We start from the raw sequence: 22,638 nt of genomic DNA on the forward strand, positions 1-22,638 counted from the left end.
AAAGTTTATAATCTTTGTTTCAAAATTTTTTTCATTAGATTTAGGACACAAATTTTGTAAATTTGAGTCCCTCCGTTAAAGTCGCATGTCTTTGTACTAAGACTAATTTTCCCTAAAGTAAAGAAACACATTTTTGATTTAAAGAAATTGTCATTAAATTAACTGAAATATTGAAATTTGAGATTTAAGATAAAAACGCTTCAAATATAGGCTAAGACTTATTTTGAGGATTTAGCATCTTTTGTTTAAGGTTTTTTTGGAATTAAGAAAAGTTTGTTTAATTTGAAGTATCCGTTATAATTTGGATTTTTAAACTGGCATTTGTTTGTACGTGAGTACCTTTATTACTAAAGGCCGGTATGCACCTCTAGCGAAAAATTTCATTCCCATAAGAAATGCATTGCTATTTATGCTAACGAAATTTTCGGTAGCGTTCAATTTCGTAAGCTGGTACGCACCTCTAATGAAAATAACAGGGCTGTCAAAAGCATATTTTGGCAGCAAACATTTAATTTATTACAATCATTGTGTGCGTAAAAGTTTTAAAAGGTCTGTAAATAATAAACAATTTATTTGAGGAATATTTGGAACATATATTAACAATTGTTAAAAGCGATTAGCTGGTTTAAATTTTGTGTACACAGCCCTGTTTTTTTTTTTGTTGTAGACTTAAATAAATTTTTCCTACCGAAAATTTCGCTAGAGGTGCATACCGGCCTTAAACCGCGAAAAGAGAATGGAAATTCGATAAATGATATCTGTATCCTAACATAATTTTAATTTTATTGGTCCTAGATTTAAAGCCAGATAGGTCGCTAAAAAATTCTTTATTTTAAAGAAGCCGCATCTTTGGCTCGGAATCAATACCAAAATCCTTAAGGGAAGGTTAAAATCTTTGGATCCAAGTAAAATTTTTTTTGAGTTTAGGAACGATAAATCCGTATCACTGTTGTGAAGGATTTTGACTACTCGACCAGAGAATGAATCCGCTGAGTAGCGCCGCCAATTTTAGCCGACATCAAATTGATTTTATAATGGATAATTGTGCGCTGCCAAATAAACAAATTTATATCGGCTTAGCCGCCGCCGCCGGAGGCAAAAATTTAGTGTCAGCCGCCGGCGACATCAGAAGTCTGTATTCGACTTCTGATGTAATAGTTGAAGTATTGAACGTATATTGTTAATAGCAAATTTATTTTTGGGTACATATATAAAACCCATTTTTTTTGTTTCCCCTTTCCGTGTGATAAAACAAAAGTTAAAAATACTCCATAATAAATATCATTACTATTCAATATTAATAATCTATTTTTTAACAAATCCATTAATAGGTCATCCAACGCTGCCTGAAGAGGAACGTACAGAAATGAGTTCGTGTAATACATCATCCTGGTTACGTATGCATCATATGGTCGCTGATATTCACTCTTATGCTCGCCAACAATTGTTACGTCACGACGAGTACTTCTTCCGCGTATGGGCCGAATTGCCCGGAAGTAAGAAACGTCCACCATTGCAAAGGAGTAAATCAGTCACCACTGATCATCTCATGAAAATCAAAGCTAAAAAGAACTAAGATCTACACTAACTAACAAAACATCGACATAAACCCTAAGAGAATTGTAAAAAGAAACAAAAACCAATGAATAAACAATTAAACTAAACGAATCTACTAATTATTACTAAGAGAAAGCCAAATAATTAATTCATAATTAAATATGTAGCATTAGAATTTTTCTACTTTTAAATTTATATTAAACAGTTATTTATTTATTATTTTCATTTGGATAGAGTTAAGTTTGTTTCAGAATTTTTGTAAAAATTGTATAATATCAGATATCCGATAGCAACCATCTCAACAATTAAAAACCAAAATAATAATCCCCAAAAAAAAAAAAAACAAACAAAAAACTGTTGCGTTTACAGAAGCTTTGGAAAAAATGCGAGCGAAGAATTTTTTTCCATAACTTTTTGTAAGCGAAAACAGATATTCAATATTAGGAATCTGACATTATACAATTTGGAAATTTTGTATTTTTTGTTTTAAAATTTTACTTATGTATTTTCATTTTAAATTTATACCATTTAAAAGTTTTCTTTATAATTTTAAACTGTGATAAAATGGAAAAATCACACAACAAATACGAACTAAAAATCAAGCAAATGTAATTTATGAGAACTTAAATACTACTGATTGATCAAAGAATGTTAAGCTTTTGCCAGAACAACAACATATTTCGAAATATATTTATTTCTAAACCGGTCGTATACACTAATGGTGCGAAATGTGTACATGATCCCGATGAAATAAATATATAGCAAAATTTCAATTGTGTTTTGAAACAATCCCCGATCATTGACATATTTTTTTTTTTTATTAATATTACGACAAACTTGTAAATTATCAAATGCATATTTCATTTAAGACACTGAAACCGTAATATATATAGAAATATATTACAATGTCCAAAATAAACGAATATTATTAAAACCTACAGTAAGTCTTCTTATTTGGGTAAAGGGTGATACGGTCAAAATTTGGTCAATATAAACTTGACGTATTTCTTTCAATTTTGCATTTAAAAAACCTGAACACCCCTCATTTTGAAGGTGTGTGTGTGTAGAATGTTGCCCCTATTTTGATTTTGGAATTCACTCTTCAGTTGTCAAAATGCCGTCCAAGCAAGAAGAGCAGCGTATCAAAATTTTGATCGCGCATCGCGAAAATCCGAGCTACTCGCACGCAAAGCTGGCAAAATCGCTAAAAGTTGCCAAATCAACCGTTACAAATGTAATTAAAGTGTTTGGGGAACGTTTGTCGACAGCCAGGAAGTCTGGATCGGGGGGAAATCGAAAACCGGAAGCCGCTGAGACGACAAAGATAGTTGCCGGTAGTTTCAAGCGAAACCCTAACCTCTCTCTCCGAGATGCCGCAAATAAGCTTGGTGTATCGTCTACAACCGTGCATCGAGCCAAAAAACGAGCCGCACTATCGACTTACAAGAAGGTAGTGACTCCAAATCGCGATGATAAACAAAATACGAAGGCTGTGGAGTCGAGCCAATTTTGCTCGACTCCGACTCCAACATTTTTCATCAGCTCGACTCCGACTCCGACTCCGGAGTCGACTCCGGGTAATATAACTAAATCTCATTTTAATACCAATAATTTGTAGTTCTATTGTGGGGGTACCGTAAGTGGATCGATATAAAGTATCGTATTTATTTATGTGTTTAAAAAAAGGTCTTAATTTCACATTAGATGCCAATTGAACTCTATATTTCAATTTTAGGGAAATGTTTAATAAAAAAAATAATGATATAAATACCCATCATAACATGAGAAGATACCAACAGTATATGTATATGTGGACCAAAATTATTGATAAATTTGTTGCGAGCTATATAAAGGTTTATATTCCCATATGCATGAATTTGAATCTGAATCGATTTAGACAAAATTGTATATACTTCTACAAAATCTATGTACCTAAAATTTAAATCTAACGTTATGGGACGTAACACAACTTTAACAAAAAATAAAAATGCAAGGAAGGTCTAAAGTCGGGCGGGCCGATTATAATATACTCTGCACAACTTTGTATTGAGATCGACATTTTGATAAAATCTCAAATCAGACTTTTACAAAATCTCGGGCAATATTTGGGAAATATTTGTAATTGTTGAGACAATTTCGCAAAAATGCATTTATGATTCATTCATTGAAAAATTTGAAAATTTTAGTCATTTCTACAAGTTTTCGATTTAGCAGTGAGTATCAGTGAGCATAAAATTTTGGAAAAATATTGCAAAATTTTATATAGAAATAAAATTTTTCAAAATTTTCTACAGAAACAAAATTTTGACTAAATTTTCAATAGAAAATAAATTTTGGCAAAATTTTCTAAAGAAATCAAATTTTGAGCAAATATGTAGAAATAAAATTTTGTATAAAATGTTTATAGAAATAAAATTTGGCAAATTTTTTTTATAGAAATAAAAGTTTGAAAAAATTATCAATAGAAATACAATTTTAAAAAAATTGTGTAGCAAACAAAATTTTCTATATAAATAAAATTTTGCAAAATATTCTATAGAAACAAAATTTTGACTAAATTTTCTATAGAAATAAAATTTTGACTAAATTTTATATAAAAAAAAATATTTCTATAGTAATAACATTTTGAATACATATTTTATAGCAGTGAACATCAGTAAGAAAAAAATTTTGAGAAAATTTGCTATAGAATTAAAATTTGACAATCTTATAGAAATAAAATTTTGAAAAAATTATCAATAAAACTACAATTTTAAACATTTTTTTGTGTAGTAAATAAAATTGTGCAAAATATTCTACAGAAAAAAAAATTTACTAAATTTTCTATGGAAATAAAATTTGACAAAATTTTTTTTAGAAATATAATTTTGACCAAATTTTCTATTAAAAAAATCTATTACTACAAAATGTTGACCAAATTTTCTAATAAAAAAATCTATTACTACAAAATTTTGGCAAACTTTTCTATAGAAATAAAATTTTGACTTAAATTTTTATAGAAATAAAATTATCAAAAATTTTGGCAAACTTTTCTATAGAAATAAAATTTAGACTTAAATTTTTATAGAAATAAAATTATCAATAGAAATAAAATTTTGCAAAATATTCTATAGAAACAACATTTTGACTCAATTTTCTATAGAAATAAAATTTTGACTAAATTTTCTATAGAAAAAAAAAATTTCTATAGTAATAAAATTTTGAATAAATTTTTTATAGAAATAAAAGTTTGACAAAATTTGCTATAGAAATAAAATTTTGACAAAACTTTTTATAGAAATAACATTTTGACAAAATTTTCTATAAAAAACAACTTTGAAAAAATTTTCTGTCAATATTCCAAATATGTATATGGCCTTAAAATAAAATTAAAAAAATAATTTCGATTGTTCGAAATATTTTAAATAAATTGATATGGGCATTAAAATGGATCGATCCAGCCCATCTGCTAGTCTAACATTCTAGGAAACATAAAAAGATAGCCGTAATTGGAAGTTGATTTTCATTTACAATCATGCTGTACATTGATCGAATGAATAACACAATGGAAACTAATTTGCGTAAAAACTTGCTTAGTTACAAAAGTGTGAAGTGTTTTAAAAAATTTGGTTTAGCCGGAGTCGGAGTCGAGCAAAATTTTTACGACTCCGACTCCGACTCCAGCAAAATCTTCAGACTCCGACTCCAAGACTCCGACTCCGGCTCCACAGCCCTGGGTTTGACAAGCCATATGTACCTGTGGTTTGAAAAGCAGCATTTTCATAGCTTCCGGGACTGTCAACTAAGAAATTTACGTGAAAGAGTGTTTGAATAAACGTCTGCTGCCTTTCCTGAAGAAACACGGTTGTTCCATACTGTTTTGGCCGGATTTGGCATCTTGCCATTACGGTAAAAAGGCCATGGAGTGGTACGCCGCCAACAACGTGCAGGTGGTTCCCAAGGACAAGAACCCTCCCAACACGCCAGAGCTCCGCCCAATTGAGAAATACTGGGCTATTGTCAAGCGGATTTGGAAAAGCGAAAGCCTAACTGAATATTTTTCTTGAATTTTATACTAATTGAACTTGAAAAAGAAATTTAATTTGATTTTTAAATAAATGATTTCACCGATTTACACGCGTTTTCCCTTGACCAAATTTTGACCGTATCACCCTTTATTTGTAAGTTTAGTCTTTTACTTCCAGTAGTGGGATTCTGTATTCAATTTTAACGATGAATACATAACATGAATACGTCGTTAAGTAAACAACGAAAATTTTTGGTCCTTTAGTTTCTCGAATGCTTTGCCGTTATCAGCAGAATATTTAATTCATGCAAAATAGTGCCTTCAATGATGTAGGTTACTTTTAATAGGAAAAAATGTATCCCTTTTCTATTACAAAAAAGTTTTCTGCCATTTTTTTGCGTAGACACCGTAACAGTGCGATTATCGTGAAGAAATACAGAATCCCACTACTGCACCGCAAACAACACAGTTGATTTTAACCGATTGGAGATGTAGTTTAAAAAGATTACCAAATAGCTTTGTTATTTTTATACCCTCCACCATAGGATGGGCGGCATATTAACTTTGTCATTCCGTTTGTAACACATCGGAATATTGCTCTAAGACCCCATAAAGTATATACACTCATAGAAAAAAGTCTGCTAAAAACAGCAGTCGATGTCTGCTGTTATATTTTTGTACTTCAGGGCCTAATGAACAACAATTTACAAAATTTTTAGGTTATAAATTTTTCCCCAAAGCAGGACCAAGAACAAAAAGTAGTTTTTGGTATATTTTTGCACTGTAATATAAAGGGTGATTCTTTTGAGGTTAGGATTTTCATGCATTAGTATTTGACAGATCACGTGGGATTTCAGACATGGTGTCAAAGAGAAAGATGCTCAGTATGCTTTGACATTTCATCATGAATAGACTTACTAACGAGCAACGCTTGCAAATCATTGAATTTTATTACCAAAATCAGTGGCAGAAAATCCGCTTTTTTATCGACAAATTTTGTTCAGCGATGAGGCTCATTTCTGGTTGAATGGCTACGTAAATAAGCAAAATTGCCGCATTTGGAGTGAAGAGCAACCAGAAGCCGTTCAAGAACTGCCCATGCATCCCGATGCACTGTTTGGTGTGGTTTGTACGCTGGTGGAATCATTGGACCGTATTTTTTCAAAGATGCTGTTGGACGCAACGTTACGGTGAATGGCGATCGCTATCGTTCGATGCTAACAAACTTTTTGTTGCCAAAAATGGAAGAACTGAACTTGGTTGACATGTGGTTTCAACAAGATGGCGCTACATGCCACACAGCTCGCGATTCTATGGCCATTTTGAGGGAAAACTTCGGAGAACAATTCATCTCAAGAAATGGACCGGTAAGTTGGCCACCAAGATCATGCGATTTGACGCCTTTAGACTATTTTTTGTGGGGCTACGTCAAGTCTAAAGTCTACAGAAATAAGCCAGCAACTATTCCAGCTTTGGAAGACAACATTTCCGAAGAAATTCGGGCTATTCCGGCCGAAATGCTCGAAAAAGTTGCCCAAAATTGGACTTTCCGAATGGACCACCTAAGACGCAGCCGCGGTCAACATTTAAATGAAATTATCTTCAAAAAGTAAATGTCATGGACCAATCTAACGTTTCAAATAAAGAACCGATGAGATTTTGCAAATTTTTGGCGTTTTTTTTTAAAAAAAAGTTATCAAGCTCTTAACAAATCACCCTTTACTTACAAGCTCCTAAATACGATCAGCAAACATTTTGTTTGCTGTTATGCCTCAATTCGATAAATATTCAGATTTTTGGTCAAATACTATAGATATTCATAAACTATTGTTGTTATTATGTTAGGATAGCTCCTAAGTTGACATTTTTATTTGTTTTAGCCAAAATAAAACATGTTTTAGTGTAATCGAGCTTCAAAAATAGCAGGAAATGTTTGCTATTTCAGCAAACAGTGACTGCTGTCCCTTTTTCAGCAGATTTTCTGCTGTTTTAGCAGACTTTTCTGCTGTCCCTACTAACAAATTTCTTTGGGTGTATATTCTGGGTCGTAGTGAAATTCTGAGTCGATCTAACATGTCCATGGGCGTAGGTCATCTGTGAGAGGAGAAATCAGGGGAAGTTCAAATCAACTGTTATGTCCGTTTTTGAACGCATTATGAGTACAATTTCTTTTAAATTTTGAAATAAGTAAAAAGCCCAGGATGGGAAGAAAGTTGCAGTTGCATTTCCATAACTGTAGCTTATTAAAATTTTAAATGGGGGCTAATCAATTTTAGTAAAAATTTCAACACTGATTTTCGCCTATTTATACCCCACGACAACGAACTAAAGTGGATATACGCAGGTAGCAGCACCCTTGGAGTATCCGGCAGTGAAAGTCCTATGGGCGTAGCTAATCTGTGAACGGTGAAAAGTCAACGGCAGTAAAAGAACTATTTGCTAGAATACCAACTATTTTCAACACTGATTTTCGCCTATTTCAACTCCATGACAACGAACTAAAGTGGGTATACGTAGGTAGCTGTACCCTTGGAGTATCCCCCAGTGAAATCCCCATGGGCGTAGCTCATCTGTGAACGGAGAAAAGTCAATGGGAGTAAAATTACTATTTGTTAGAATATGAACTATTTTCAACACTGATTTTCGCCTATTTACACCCCAGGACAACGAACTAAAGTGAAAGCCCCATGGTCGTAGCTCATCTGTGAACGGAAAAAAGTTAATGGAGGTAAAAATACTATTTGTTAGAATATCAACTATTTGCAACACTGATTTTCGCCTATTTACACACCACAGATGAGCTACGCCCATGGGGCTTTCACTGGGGTATACTCCAAGGGTACAGCAACCTACGTATACCCACTTTAGTTCGTTGTCGTAGGGTGTAAATAGGCGAAAATCAGTGTTAAAAATAGTTGATATTCTAAGAAATAGTAAGTTTACCCTCATAGACTTTTCTCCGTTCACAGATTAGCTACGCCCATAGGACTTTCACTGCCGGATACTCCAATGGTACAGCTACATACGTATACCCACTTTAGTTCGTTGTCATGGAGTTGAAATAGGCTAAAATCTGTGTTATTAGAAGAGTGAAAAGGAGAGTACATAGGAGTCATTTTGCGGACGGGACACCCAAACAGATATGGAAAACACTTAGGAAAAATGGCCTTGATAAGGAAGTTGAATTTAATGGTGATACATTTTTAACCACTTCGGTATTTCCAATGGATTGGAAGTTGTTAATGATTTGTTTAGTTGCGACGAATTGTACTAGTTTCGCGTTTGCCGATGACATTCAGATTCCTTTCATCCTCATCGCTACCACAAACTCCTTTGTGACACTACAACAACGGTCAACTGTGATGGGGGGAAGCGTAGCAGAACGTACAAAATGCACATGAAGGAATTAAGTGATAGCTTTTCAGATAAACAAACTGCCTGATAGACGCTGCAACATGTAACTTGCTACTTGTAGCTCAACATCATTCTTTTATTTATTTATTAAATTTAACTTAGCTTATATAAATATAAGGCAAGTATAAAGAAAAAAGAAATAGCATTAGCTACAAAGGCTATCAGCTAAACATTTTGATAAAATATAAAGGGAAACAGTGAAAATTTGATTTTACATATTATATAATTGTGTTGGTACGAGAAATGAAATTATATACACTATTTATGTTATCTAAAGAAGGTATTTTTAACCCAGATATGCCGACGGGCCGTTATATTATGTAGCACACCAACAAGTAGATTAGAAAATGTAAAGCACTGTAAACGCAGAAACCTGAACATAACCGGTGTACTACATGTAGTACGGCCGGCATATCTTGGTTAAAGGCCGGTACTATGTTCATTCTTGCGAAAAATGTTTATGGAAACCATTATTTCGCACATAGAAAGCGGCGTTTTTTTAGGTAGCTTGGAGCGCTATTTTACAGGGAGCGATATTGGATTAAGTTGGTGGTGTTGCTTGTTTTTACAAAATAACATTTTATTTTTCCTTGGGCAATTGATCTGCTATTCCTTTGATCCTTTGTATAGTTTCGGAACAAAAATATGGTCCGTGTTTGATTTATAAACCCGAACAAATAGTTTTTAATAAATAAATTATTTCTTAATTCACATTGCAAATAGCGCCGTGCTATAAACGTCAGTTTTTCAACACGAAAAAACAAAGTATCACAAATGGAAAAAATTTCGCAAATTTTTCGCATTTTTTGGTTTTGTATGGAGTTTCAACGCGAAAACCGAACAGAGTACCGGCCTTAAAATGTTAATTCCTTTATGTTGGAGCACCATTTTGTCTTGATATGTAAGAAAGCAGCACGTTTCAAGAAGATGTTTAATGGAGGTTGTATTTTTACATCTGCAGCATTCATTCTTTGTATTTTCGTTGAGTAGGTGCTGATGGGTGCTAATTGTATGACCCATTCGTAGGCGTGAGAATATACGGATTTCCTTTTTGTCTGCATTTGTTGGATATTGAGGCGCGGCATAAGCCGGGTTAATATATGTATAGTGCTCGTGGTGGTAGTTTCTGAGATTAGACAATGTATTTTGTTATGTGTTGTGATTATTCCTTTTTTAATGTCTTCTTTTTCGATCAATGTGTCAGTTAATATTGCGAGCGAGTTTAGCCGCGGAGTCAGCAAGTATGTTTCCGTGTATGCCGGCATGTCCTGGTATCCAGAAGATTTTTAATTTGTTTTGTTACAAGTTATGATGTCACGAATTTTATTTATACAGTTCCAACTTGAGTTGCATATATGTAAGACGCTTTTCAGGACCGACAGACTATCTGTGCATATGATAGTTTTTTTCTTTGATTTAGTTGCCAACTTCTGCAGTAAAAATAGAGGCATGATTTGTTAGAAGTTTTGTTCCTAAAGTTTTACCTCGTTTATCAACTATGGCATACGCAGTATTATTTGAATCCTTAGATGCGTCAGTAAACCATATTTCTCAATCATCATGTTCGGCAGTAAAGATGTTGAAATGTTGAATATAAATTTCATTAGATGTGTTATCCTTACCAAAGGAAGATAAGGAAGTATCGCAATTATTACTCGGAAACAACCAAGAGGGACGAGTGATTTTAAATTTTTGAATCTTTTGCCTGAGTTCGATGGGGTTTTTTATGGAAACAGTCATATAAAACTGAAGGAATTTTCGTAGTTCTTTTGGCTGATATAATTTTTGATAAATCAAGGTCGACAATAGAATCACTAAGCGATAACACTTTGGGTACTAATCTGATTATTTATTTCCGAGAATCTTTCTTCAATAGATGGAAGGCCAGATTCCATAAGCAAAGTTTTTATTGGCGTGGTTCTATAGGCATATGTGCTGGCCCTTATGCAATCATGGTAAACTGAATCAATAATTTGTAGTGTAGTTTTAGGGCTGTTACCAAACAGATATAGTCCATAATCAATCTTACTCAAGACTAAGGTTTTCACGAGATGGATCATTGTGTTTATATGCGCAAAACTTTTGTAGGACAAATATTTAATGATATGTGAGCGACGAACTAGGTCATTCTTCAATTTTCGGATATGCTGTTTCCAACGATATTTTTTATCGAAGATTATGCCTAAGATTTTTAAAGATGGTACTTGCGGTATAACAATGTCATTGATTGTGATCTCGCTGGGAGAACAGTTTTGTTTTCTACATATATGAAGAATGGAGGACTTACTTACTTAAGGCCGGTACTCTGTTCGGTTTTCGCGTTGAAACTCCATACAAAACCAAAAAATGCGAAAAATTTGCGAAATTTTTTCCATTTGTGATACTTTGTTTTTTTCGAGTTGAAAAACTGACGTTTATAGCACGGCGCCATTTGCAATGTGAATTAAGAAATAATTTATTTATTAAAAACTATTTGTGCGGGTTTATAAATCAAACACGGACTATATTTTTGTTCCGAAACTATACAAAGGATCAAAGGAATAGCAGATCAATTGCCCAAGGAAAAATAAAATGTTATTTTGTAAAAACAAGCAACACCACCAACTTAATCCAATATCGCTCCCTGTAAAATAGCGCTCCAAGCTACCTAAAAAAAACGCCGTTTTCTATGTGCGAAATAATGGTTTCCATAAACATTTTTCGCAAGAATGAACATAGTACCGGCCTTTAGGGATATTTTAGCACCAGAAATTTTTGTCCAATTGTTGATTACAATAGGGCTGTTTTCTTTTAGCACTGGATACCCTAAAGGCCGGTACTATGTTCATTCTTGCGAAAAATTTTTATGGAAACCATTATTTCGCACATAGAAAGCGGCGTTTTTTTTGGTAGCTTGGAGCTCTATTTTACAGGGAGCGATATTGGATTAAGTTGGTGGTGTTGCTTGTTTTTACAAAATAACATTTTATTTTTCCTTGGGCAATTGATCTGCTATTCCTTTGATCCTTTGTATAGTTTCGGAACAAAAATATGGTCCGTGTTTGATTTATAAACCCGCACAAATAGTTTTTAATAAATAAATTATTTCTTAATTCACATTGCAAATGGCACCGTGCTATAAACGTCAGTTTTTCAACACGAAAAAACAAAGTATCACAAATGGAAAAAATTTCGCAAATTTTTCGCATTTTTTGGTTTTGTATGGAGTTTCAACGCGAAAACCGAACAGAGTACCGGCCTTAAGCCGTGAAGGACTAAAAGAAAACAGAGTTCTCGTATGTCCAGGACATCTCCAAAAATATGCAACACTGTCATCAGCTGTTTCAAAACAATCACATAAAAGAAGTGAAATCTTGCATTTTTAATGTATGAAATGCTCAAATTGGTAATAAATATTTACTGCTGCGATTATTTATGACACTGTACCACTTTGTATTTCATGCTATTGTGAAACAAAGAAGCGTCACTTGATCAAAATACAAATCGGCCCGACTTGCACTGATGAGATGTTCTGGATAGAACACCGGTGCAACGATGTTCTGGCCCGTGCAAATGTTGTATCCAGTGCTAAAAGAAAACAGCCCTAATTATGGGAAAAGGTCTGTATGTGTTTGCTAAAAGTTTTTAGCAGTATTGTATTTGTTCGTCGCGGAAAATGCTTCGCCTATCGTCACTCGTCGTGGTTGTGTTTACACATTATATATCATTGCCGGTCAACTCTTTTCGAACGGCGGCATTCGACGGTGGTTAATGTCGTTTTTATACTACAGTGGCTTCGTACTCTCGTCGAGACGTAGATTCGGTAAATTTTGTCAAGTTGTTTTGTATTTTGCAAGTTTAGCAAGTAGAAGTAAATCTACTTATATCGAAAATGAAAGCCAGATAAAAGTTGGTACTACAATTTTCCGTGAATATCAATTGAAAACTATATCTTAACGTGCAAGGAATAAGCTAAAAAATTATTCAACGTGACGCGCCATTTTGATTTCTTCGTGTGAGTTTCAGTGCATAAATAACAAATTCGCAAATTTTCTAAAAGATCATATTTCATTGTGCAAATATTAAATATTGCCTCAATATAGACGCGAATCCATTACAATAAATAAATATTGTCTGTATTCCCAGAAAGTCAGAATAAAGACGCGGCAAATATAATTAGCAAATTGTGCTTATTATTCTATGATAATTATGTGAAACAATATTTCTTCTCATTCACAACAAATTGAGAAATTAATTATAAATTTAGTTTATCTCTGAAATAAAAGAACGTGTGGTATATTGAATGTGTCAATGACGTCATGGAAACAGCAAAAACAAATCAAATATCAACAAGAAAAAAACCAAAAAATAATTATAGCAAAAAAAAGAAGAAAACAAATTGCAAAATAAATTTGTCATCCCCCTAAATCATGTCATAAAACGTATTTTGTGTCATAAATGTAGTTAACGGTCGTTCCCACCTAATATTAATGCCTGCGTTTGTAATGCGGCGCTCTCACCAATCATGTTTTGGGGTTTTTGAAATGTTTTCCGTTTATAAGCATTACAAAACGAATCGTTTTCTCCATACAAAAAATCAAGTTCAAAACACAAGTTTTCCTCAAAAACACGTCAATTTTATAATGTAAACCTACTTATTTGGAATTTGCTCTGACTGAACATACTCTTTTTCAAAATATATGTCAATTTATTGCAATAAATTTCATAGAAAAACGATTAAACAAATGCTTAGAAGAACATATGGATGTGAAAATATCTTAAAAAAAATGTTTTGGAAAAACGAGTCAGTGAGAACATATTGTTTTAAATGAACTCATACATTTGTACTGCAAGTAGTTTGTGTATAACCTGTTTGTTTATGTGATCTATCCAAAAAGATAACGGCAATAGCATGAGTATTAAGAGATATGTTGGATTGTTTCCACGACAAATAAAAGTTAGAAATTCGTCAAAATAAAGGAAATCGCTTCTCTGGACATTTTAACTCGCGATATTGTGAGAGAGAAAATTTCTAAATCCCGAATAAACGAGATATTGTGTATAAAAAATTGCACACATCCTTTACTTCTAAGAGAATATATGAACTTTTTCTGCACTTGTTAATGATTTTGTTTCGATTTCCATAATTTGGTATAATTTTTCGGTGGTTTATTCTCCGGTTAAGTATTAATCGGCGGATGAGAAGCTGGACATTACAATATTTATAATTTAAGTTTGAACAGCCCTGAAAAGCTTCGAAAATTTAATATGGTTTTTCATATTTTTTCATATTCATATGTCATATACTGGTGATGAAAATTATGTTCATATTCCCCTTCAAATTACTATCGGTAACATTATTTAGGCGAGCATGGCCTGATCTTAGATTGTGAACGACCTACTATATTTACAATATGTCACTCTAACGTTGCACGTATTTTTATGAGCTTCCTTCTTCAATTTGTACAGCCCTGTTTTTCTTCGTTACGCTTTGATCTGTCCATTTTTTTTTTCGTTTACCAACACTAAATAAAATGTTACCCTTTTCTGATTCCCTTCTCGACTGTTGTTGTTCTCAGTAAGCTTGATTTTTGTGGATGTTGTCTCCTAGTCAAATGGGTTGTAAAGAAATCCTTTCATAATTTTTTGGTGTTATTTGCTCTATACCTATCGGAAAATCATATTTTGAACATTTAGTGCGCAATGAATAATTAAAGTAAGAAATTATGAAATACTAAAAAATACTACATCAAGATAATACACCCAACAATAATAAAAAAAATTGTACGCAAACTTTCGGCATCAAAGCATCGGAACAAATCAAACCCCAATTGCGGTGTCAAGAAAAGAAACTGAGAAAAACGACCAATGATAGCGATGAATGTGGAGATGGCGGACGGTGTGAGAATTATTTATATTCAAATATTTTTTGGTGAACGACGACGGGAAGCAACACAACAACAATAAAGTAGAAAAGAATAAATAAACCGACGTCAGACAATACGTCAAAACACTCGACACCCGCGCAGCGCCCTTTTCTATGTGAGAAAAAAGTCGAAGCAACGACTAAGAAATTGTTGTGTGTATTTTGGTTGCTATTTTTCATTACGGATTGGAATTTTCGTCTTGTGTTCCAACGACGAGAACTCTTTTTTTTTGTGTTCTTGCTTTCAATCGAACCTTATCAATATAATTTCGGGAGATATTATGAACAAATTTAATTAATTTCACACGAAAGAATAAAATTCTGAAAACGAAGCAGCTTTTTAGCTGCTCTTAAGAGCGCTAACAAACAACAATTTTCTTGAAATACCAAAAAACTTAACCGAGAGAGAGTGTGAACTTGTGGCCAAGGAAAATTAAACGTTGCGTCATCATTATCTGTGGATGTAGCGTTAGCTGCTGGTTACAAAAACTGGATCTAATATTGATTGAAATCGACATCCTGCAGCTCCCGTCTTTACCAATCACTGGTAACTACTGAGGAAGGGAGAGGACGGTTTTCAACGTAATTGTTCCGGTTTTATCCAACAACCTACTTATTTACAACTGCGTAATATCACAATACTATTACAGACAACAAGAGTAACAAACAAACACCAATAAAATGTCCGTGCAACAATTTTGTTTACGTTGGAACAACCATCAACCAAACTTTATTTCTGTATGCTCATCACTATTGCACAATGGGACATTAGTGGATGTGACATTAGCTGCCGAAGGGAGGCAACTGCAGGCTCACAAAATTGTCCTGTCAGCATGCAGTTCATATTTTCAGGTAAGTGTGATATACATATGTTGCAACAATTAGAGTAAAAGTCTAGGATCCAAGAAGGTTTTATTACACAATTCCGTTTGGAATTGTACTATATATTATGTGTGTGAATATCCTCCATATTCACCGAATCTGAAATCGGTTGGTTCTTATAACGAACCAACCGAGATACTCCCGTACATAAATAAATTAAACTTCTCATGCCAAATTTTTAGTTTATTTGTTACAGGATTAACCCTAGCTCTGGCCCCATTTTTTTACATTATCTGTACGACAGAATTGAAATCGATTCAGATTTAGAAATAGTACCCATATATACCTTTCGCCCGATATTCACACAGATGTGAAAGTTTTTTTGCACAGAGATTAGAATTAGCATTCTAAAGGGTGATTTGTTAAGAGCTTGATAACTTTTTTTTAAAAAAAAAACGCATAAAATTTGCAAAATCTCATCGGTTCTTTATTTGAAACGTTAGATTGGTCCATGACATTTACTTTTTGAAGATAATTTCATTTAAATGTTGACCGCGGCTGCGTCTTAGGTGGTCCATTCGGAAAGTCCAATTTTGGGCAACTTTTCGAGCATTTCGGCCGGAATAGCCCGAATTTCTTCGGAAATGTTGTCTTCCAAAGCTGGAATAGTTGCTGGCTTATTTCTGTAGACTTTAGACTTGACGTAGCCCCACAAAAAATAGTCTAAAGGCGTCAAATCGCATGATCTTGGTGGCCAACTTACCAGTCCATTTCTTGAGATGAATTGTTCTCCGAAGTTTTCCCTCAAAATGGCCATAGAATCGCGAGCTGTGTGGCATGTAGCGCCATCTTGTTGAAACCACATGTCAACCAAGTTCAGTTCTTCCATTTTTGGCAACAAAAAGTTTGTTAGCATCGAACGATAGCGATCGCCATTCACCGTAACGTTGCGTCCAACAGCATCTTTGAAAAAATACGGTCCAATGATTCCACCAGCGTACAAACCACACCAAACAGTGCATTTTTCGGGATGCATGGGCAGTTCTTGAACGGCTTCTGGTTGCTCTTCACTCCAAATGCGGCAATTTTGCTTATTTACGTAGCCATTCAACCAGAAATGAGCCTCATCGCTGAACAAAATTTGTCGATAAAAAAGCGGATTTTCTGCCACTGATTTTGGTAATAAAATTCAATGATTTGCAAGCGTTGCTCGTTAGTAAGTCTATTCATGATGAAATGTCAAAGCATACTGAGCATCTTTCTCTTTGACACCATGTCTGAAATCCCACGTGATCTGTCAAATACTAATGCATGAAAATCCTAACCTCAAAAGAATCACCCTTTAGCTATGTATGCCAAATTTTGTCAAAATTTGTTCAGATTTAGAAATAGAACCCATATATTAGAGGTGCGCGCGTGAGTGAAATTTAACTCACACTCACGCACATTCACGAAGTCAAATATTTATTCACGCACGATACGTGTGGTAACCAATCCCACTCACGCACATTCACGAAATGAAAACCAGTACTCACGCACGCTCACGTACGAATTACATTTAAAAACTCACGTTCACGACAATTCACGTGACTCACGACAAATTCAAGAGACTCACGACATTTTCCAACCAGGAATGAGCAAAGGTAACATAATTCATGAATAGAATAACAGGTTGGCTGATAAGTCCCCGGTCTAACAAAGGAAAACACATTTTTTTTTGTCAAAATTCATTTTTATTCAACGTAGTTCCCTTCAAGAGCGATACAACGATTATAACGACCTTCCAATTTTTTGATACCATTTTGGTAGTACTCCTTCGGTTTTGCCTCAAAATAGGCCTCAGTTTCGGCGATCACCTCTTCATTGCAGCCAAATTTTTTCCCTACGAGCATCCTTTTGAGGTCTAAGAACAAGAAAAAGTCGCGGGGGGCCAGATCTGGAGAAAACTGTGGGTGGGGAAGCAATTCGAAGCCCAATTTATGAATTTTTGCCATCGTTCTCAATGACTTGTGGCACGGTGCGTTGTCTTGGTGGACAACACTTTTTTCTTCTTTTGCCGCGATTTCGACCTTCAAACGCTCCAATAACGCCATATAATAGTCACTGTTGATGGTTTTTCCCTTCTCACGATAATCGATAAAAATTATTCCATGTGCATCCCAAAAAACAGAGGCCATTACTTTGCCAGCGGACTTTTGAGTCTTTCCACGCTTCGGAGACGGTTCACCGGTCGCTGTCCACTCAGCCGACTGTCGATTGGACTCAGGAGTGTAGTGATGGAGCCATGTTTCATCCATTGTCATATATCGTCGGAAAAACTCGGGTGTATTACGAGTTAACAGCTGCAAACACCGCTCAGAATCATCAACACGTTGTTGTTTTTGGTCAAACGTGAGCTCGCGCGGCACCCATTTTGCACAGAGCTTCCGCATATCCAAATATTGATGAATGATATGACCAACACGTTCCTTTGATATTTTTAAGGCCTCTGCTATCTCGATCAACTTCATTTTACGGTCATTCAAAATCATTTTGTGGATTTTTTTTTTGATGTTTTCGTCGGTAACCACCTCTTTCGGGCGTTCACTGCGTTCACCGTCCTCCGCTTGAATTTTGCATACCAATCAATTATTGTTGATTTCCCTGGGGCAGAGTTCGGAAACTCATTATCAAGCCAAGTTTTTGCTTCCACCGTATTTTTTCCCTTCAGAAAACAGTATTTTATCAAAACACGAAATTCCTTTTTTTCCATTTTTTTCACAATAACAAAAGTTGCTTCACAAAAGACGCTCTATCTCACAAACTAATTGACTTACAGACGTCAAATTTTGACACGAATCATTTGAAGGATGGTACTATATAAAAACAATATGCATTTAATACTAGCGACGCCATCTATGTGTCAGACCGGGGACTTATCAGCCAACCTGTTATAGTTCGACAGCTAAATCAATTTCAGTTAACATACGTGTAAGAATTAAATCTTGATTTTTTCGTGAGCGTGATTTTGCAGAAATTTTATTCACGTAAATTCACGAACCGTTTTTATTACTCACGCTCACACACGACATATTTGTTTTAGTCCCATTCACGCACATTCACGAGAGCTGCTTCAGATTTTATTCACGACTCAGGTGATTCACGCGTGTCACGCGCACACCTCTAGTAGTTAATCTTACAATACATGTATTATAGGCCTTATTAGGCTTCCTATGTATTGATGTTTGAAAATAAAATAAAAATAAATAAAAGGTCTGATTAAACTCTTAAAACGAGAGTTTTATTTAATCGTCATAAATAAAACTTTTTTTTTTGAGTTTTTTTTTTCCTTCATAAAATAAAACTCTTCATAGGAGTTTTATTTTTTCCTTCAGAAGCTAAAACTCACTTTTCAAAATTCGCCGCTGATCTGATCATTACAATGTAAAGCAGTATAATTACTTCATTACATGATGCGTTGTTTAGTACAACGAAGTAGGCCCCGCTATGTTCCCCAAATTTATTGTCACTAAGTATTTTTTGTGATACATCGCAATCGAAAACATCTCTTTTGGGTCAATTTTTGAACAGCCTAATTGTAGACAGGGAATAAGAAAGCGAAGAAACTGATCATGAGAAATGAAAAAATCTTATCCCCAAGGCCTTTGTCGATTGATAAACCTTTTTTTTAGTTCTGGGAGGCAAAAAAAGTAAATAATCCGCAAAAACTGTACAGTGTGTTCCTGGAACCCAAGTAAGCGTGGAAAGAGCATTGGTACTGAGCGATCTGCGTTCAAATCAAATTTGGAAAAAATTATGTTCGTTCAATTAGTTCTGGGAGGCAAAAAAAGTAAATAATCCGCAAAAACTGTACAGTGTGTTCCTGGAACCAAAGTAAGCGTGGAAAGAGCATTGGTACTGAGCGATCTGCGTTCAAATCAAATTTGGAAAAAATTATGTTCGTTCAATTAAACAAATAAATTAACACTTAAACTTTTTAAGAGATAGACTTAATTAAACAAGAAACTTCAAAAATGGAAAAAAATAATATGAGTTTTATTTCTGGAGAAAAAAAATAAAACTCCTAAATAGAGTTTTATTTATGACCTTTTATTTTTACTTGAAAATTTTTGGAATAGAGCGTTTTGTTTAATATCACCATAGATTCTGAAAGAGCATTCCGAGATAAATCTTTTGGTATATTACAGTTGACTCGAAGATGAAGAGTTTTTGAGTTAAAATTTTCTGGGTAACTGTTATTTACAGTCGCTGCTTTCAGCATTCAAAACCCGATAGTCTGACATTATAACGGCAATGTAGAATTTTTCTTTGGTTGTTTTATTTTTATTTATTTATTTTAACTCATTTTACAACCAAGCCCCAATGACCATATACGGTTACAGAGATACACCATAAAGAAAATAAATTATATTTACCTAAAAAAAAAAACGAAAAAAAATAATAGTTAAAAAAATTAATAATTAAAATAATTAACTTATAGTTAAACATTAACATTAAGTACATGTCTTAGATTTAATAGATTTGGAAGCTACTATATATAGATTACATTAGGAATTGATTACTACTCTCAAATGCCTACTAACGCAGGTTGTTTTATTGTTTTAATATTCCCTTCTATCACATAAGGAAAAGGCATTTAGGTTAGGTTAGGTTGTAGAGGATGACATCAATTTTGTGTTGAATTGATGTCCACTTAGACCAGTATAGGTCCTTTGTGATTCCTCGACGTGATCTTTCCATATTCTTCCTTCCGATGAGGTCTGCCTTGTCCCAGAACTTCCACCTGCTCGTTTTCTTTAAAAGAAATCTCAGAACAATCAGCCAGAGACCCTGATGAATGCAAGTATGTTCCTTAAGATGCATTCGCGCAGATCAGTGAGAGCCTGAAAGAAAAAGGAGCCCAGTATCTTGTTTCTTCTAAAGGATAAAGCTTGACACTGGCACAGGAAGTGACACGAGTCCTCCGTAACTTCCGGGTGCAGGCACCATCTACAGATATCATCGTCTTTAAGTCCTATTCTTACCATGTGTTTCCCAAGTGTGTTATGTCCTGTTATGATACCAATCAATGGCCGCAATTCTTCTCTGTTCATCGACATCAAAATTTCGCAGTTCCTACGTTTCTTTTCGCCCGATATCAACTTGGTTTGCTCGCAGCCACCCGAAGAAACCCAGCATCTTCGCCATAGTTCATCATATTTTCCCTATATCCTGTAATGATAAGAAGATAGTGGAGGAAAAACGTCCACTAGGACATTATTCGTTCCACGAGCGCCTTAATTAGCCAGCACATGCGCTTCGTCATCTCCTATTATCCCATAGTGCCCAGGTACTCAGCACAGAGTTTATTATGCTGTTCAGTGAGAACCTTGAGTTCTCTAGGACAGCGTCTGGTCTGACTCACGAAAATTTTCGTGACTCACGCGTGAGTCACGCTCATGGCAACGGCGTGAGTGTGCGTGAGCGTGATTAACAAACCAAAATGTCGTGCGTGAGCGTGAGTCACGAGAATATTATCTTCGTGAATGTGCGTGAGTAAAGAGTTACGCTCACCAACATAAAACGCTTAAGAGTTAAATTCATTTACAATTTTAGTGACAACTGGGATGTTAAGAGTGTAATAACGCTTTCGATTTTAATAATGCTCATGTTTTCAGACACGTCGCTAAGGTAAATTACTCAAAAAATTGTTCGTGAGTCACGACATTTTTCGTGAATCACGATATTTTTCGTGAGTCACGGTATTTTTCGTGAGTTACGGTATTTTCGTGCGTGAGTGTGCGTGAGTACAAATTTTCTTTTCGTGAGTGTGCGTGAGTCCTACCAAACAATATAGTGCGTGAGTGTGCGTGAGTAAAATATTACTCACGTGCACACCTCTACCTGAGACCTTAGTCAGCACTGCACAATGCTTTTACAGATGCCTGACTGTCGACGAAGAAGCTGATATCGCTTCTGAATAACGGCCTCATCAACAGCGACTCAGCAGTCAGGAAAAGACATTTGCTTATTGTCATACATCCTACTAGGGAGAAAAAATCGAAAAATTGGCAGGTACACAGAAAAAAATTTCACGAAAATTTTTCCAATTAAAATCTTAATTGAGTTTTAAAAAATATTCAATTAAAAATTTAATTGAATCAACAATTTTTTTTAATTGAAATAAAAATCAATCACACAAATTAATAGTATCAATTAATTTTTTAATTGGATCAATTAATTTTTTAATTGATCTATCATTTCTGTGATTGAAGACATTTCAATTAAATAATTAATTGGATCAATTAATTTCGTGATTGATTCAGAATTTTTTTTTTTGTGTGTAAATCAGCGGCCCAGGAAAAGCGGAAGATTTGTAAATAGCATTGGTATAACATATCTAGTAATTTGCCTTAACAACTAACTTTTTTTTTAATTTAAAGAAACAAACATAGTTTATTGTTGCTATGGATCACTCCCATTCAAGTTTTACCACATTTTTTGTTGTGAATACTCATATGTAATCCATAGTTTCTAGACTTTTCATTAATGCTGCCTTTACTGACAGTATGTTCATGATTCGATATAGCCCCTTTTATAAATATATCCATAATTTTTCATCAAAGTTTTCATCCGAAATTCTATTTTTATTAAAGCTACCGATTCGCCTTGAAGCTTACGATTTGCATTTATTCTAAATCTGTGCTTATATACTCATTAACACACGAGTTACATTTATTTGGGATTGGCAAATTGAATTTCTTATCGGAATCAGAAGCTAATATTTTAATGTCATAAAGATATATGATACTCGATGCATTAATTGATTCATATTTTAATTTTTGAGAATTTTCTACAATCCCCCGATTTTTCGGAAGTTTGTAATAATTTTTAGAGCGAGAAAACTATAAGTGTATACATTTTATATCAGCCGGTTTTTATATGATCGTAATGA

The 22,638-nt window shown here is 34.2% G+C and overlaps 2 protein-coding genes across 11 annotated transcripts in view; both read left to right on the forward strand.

The window, feature by feature from the left end:
- sls (sallimus) overlaps positions 1-2,495 on the forward strand; it is a 173,818-nt gene extending 171,323 nt beyond the window's left edge. For all 4 annotated transcript variants that reach the window (XM_075303986.1, XM_075303989.1, XM_075303987.1 and 1 more), the window contains one exon: positions 1,332-2,495. In XM_075303986.1, the coding sequence (XP_075160101.1) occupies positions 1,332-1,576 (245 nt within the window). In that variant the 3' untranslated portion in view covers positions 1,577-2,495. The remainder of the gene's footprint in view (positions 1-1,331) is intronic.
- Positions 2,496-12,755: 10,260 nt separating this feature from the next.
- The window catches only part of BtbVII (BTB-protein-VII), a 53,090-nt gene continuing 43,207 nt past the window's right edge, over positions 12,756-22,638 (forward strand). For 2 of the 7 annotated variants that reach the window (XM_075307288.1, XM_075307294.1), the window contains exons 1-2: positions 12,756-12,971; positions 14,536-15,734. In XM_075307288.1, the coding sequence (XP_075163403.1) occupies positions 15,564-15,734 (171 nt within the window). In that variant the 5' untranslated portion in view covers positions 12,756-12,971; positions 14,536-15,563. The remainder of the gene's footprint in view (positions 12,972-14,535; positions 15,735-22,638) is intronic. The other 5 variants (XM_075307292.1, XM_075307289.1, XM_075307293.1 and 2 more) reach the window with 5 other exon arrangements.

Source organism: Haematobia irritans, chromosome 4 (assembly GCF_050003625.1).
Source record: "Haematobia irritans isolate KBUSLIRL chromosome 4, ASM5000362v1, whole genome shotgun sequence".
Taxonomy (NCBI): domain Eukaryota; kingdom Metazoa; phylum Arthropoda; class Insecta; order Diptera; family Muscidae; genus Haematobia; species Haematobia irritans.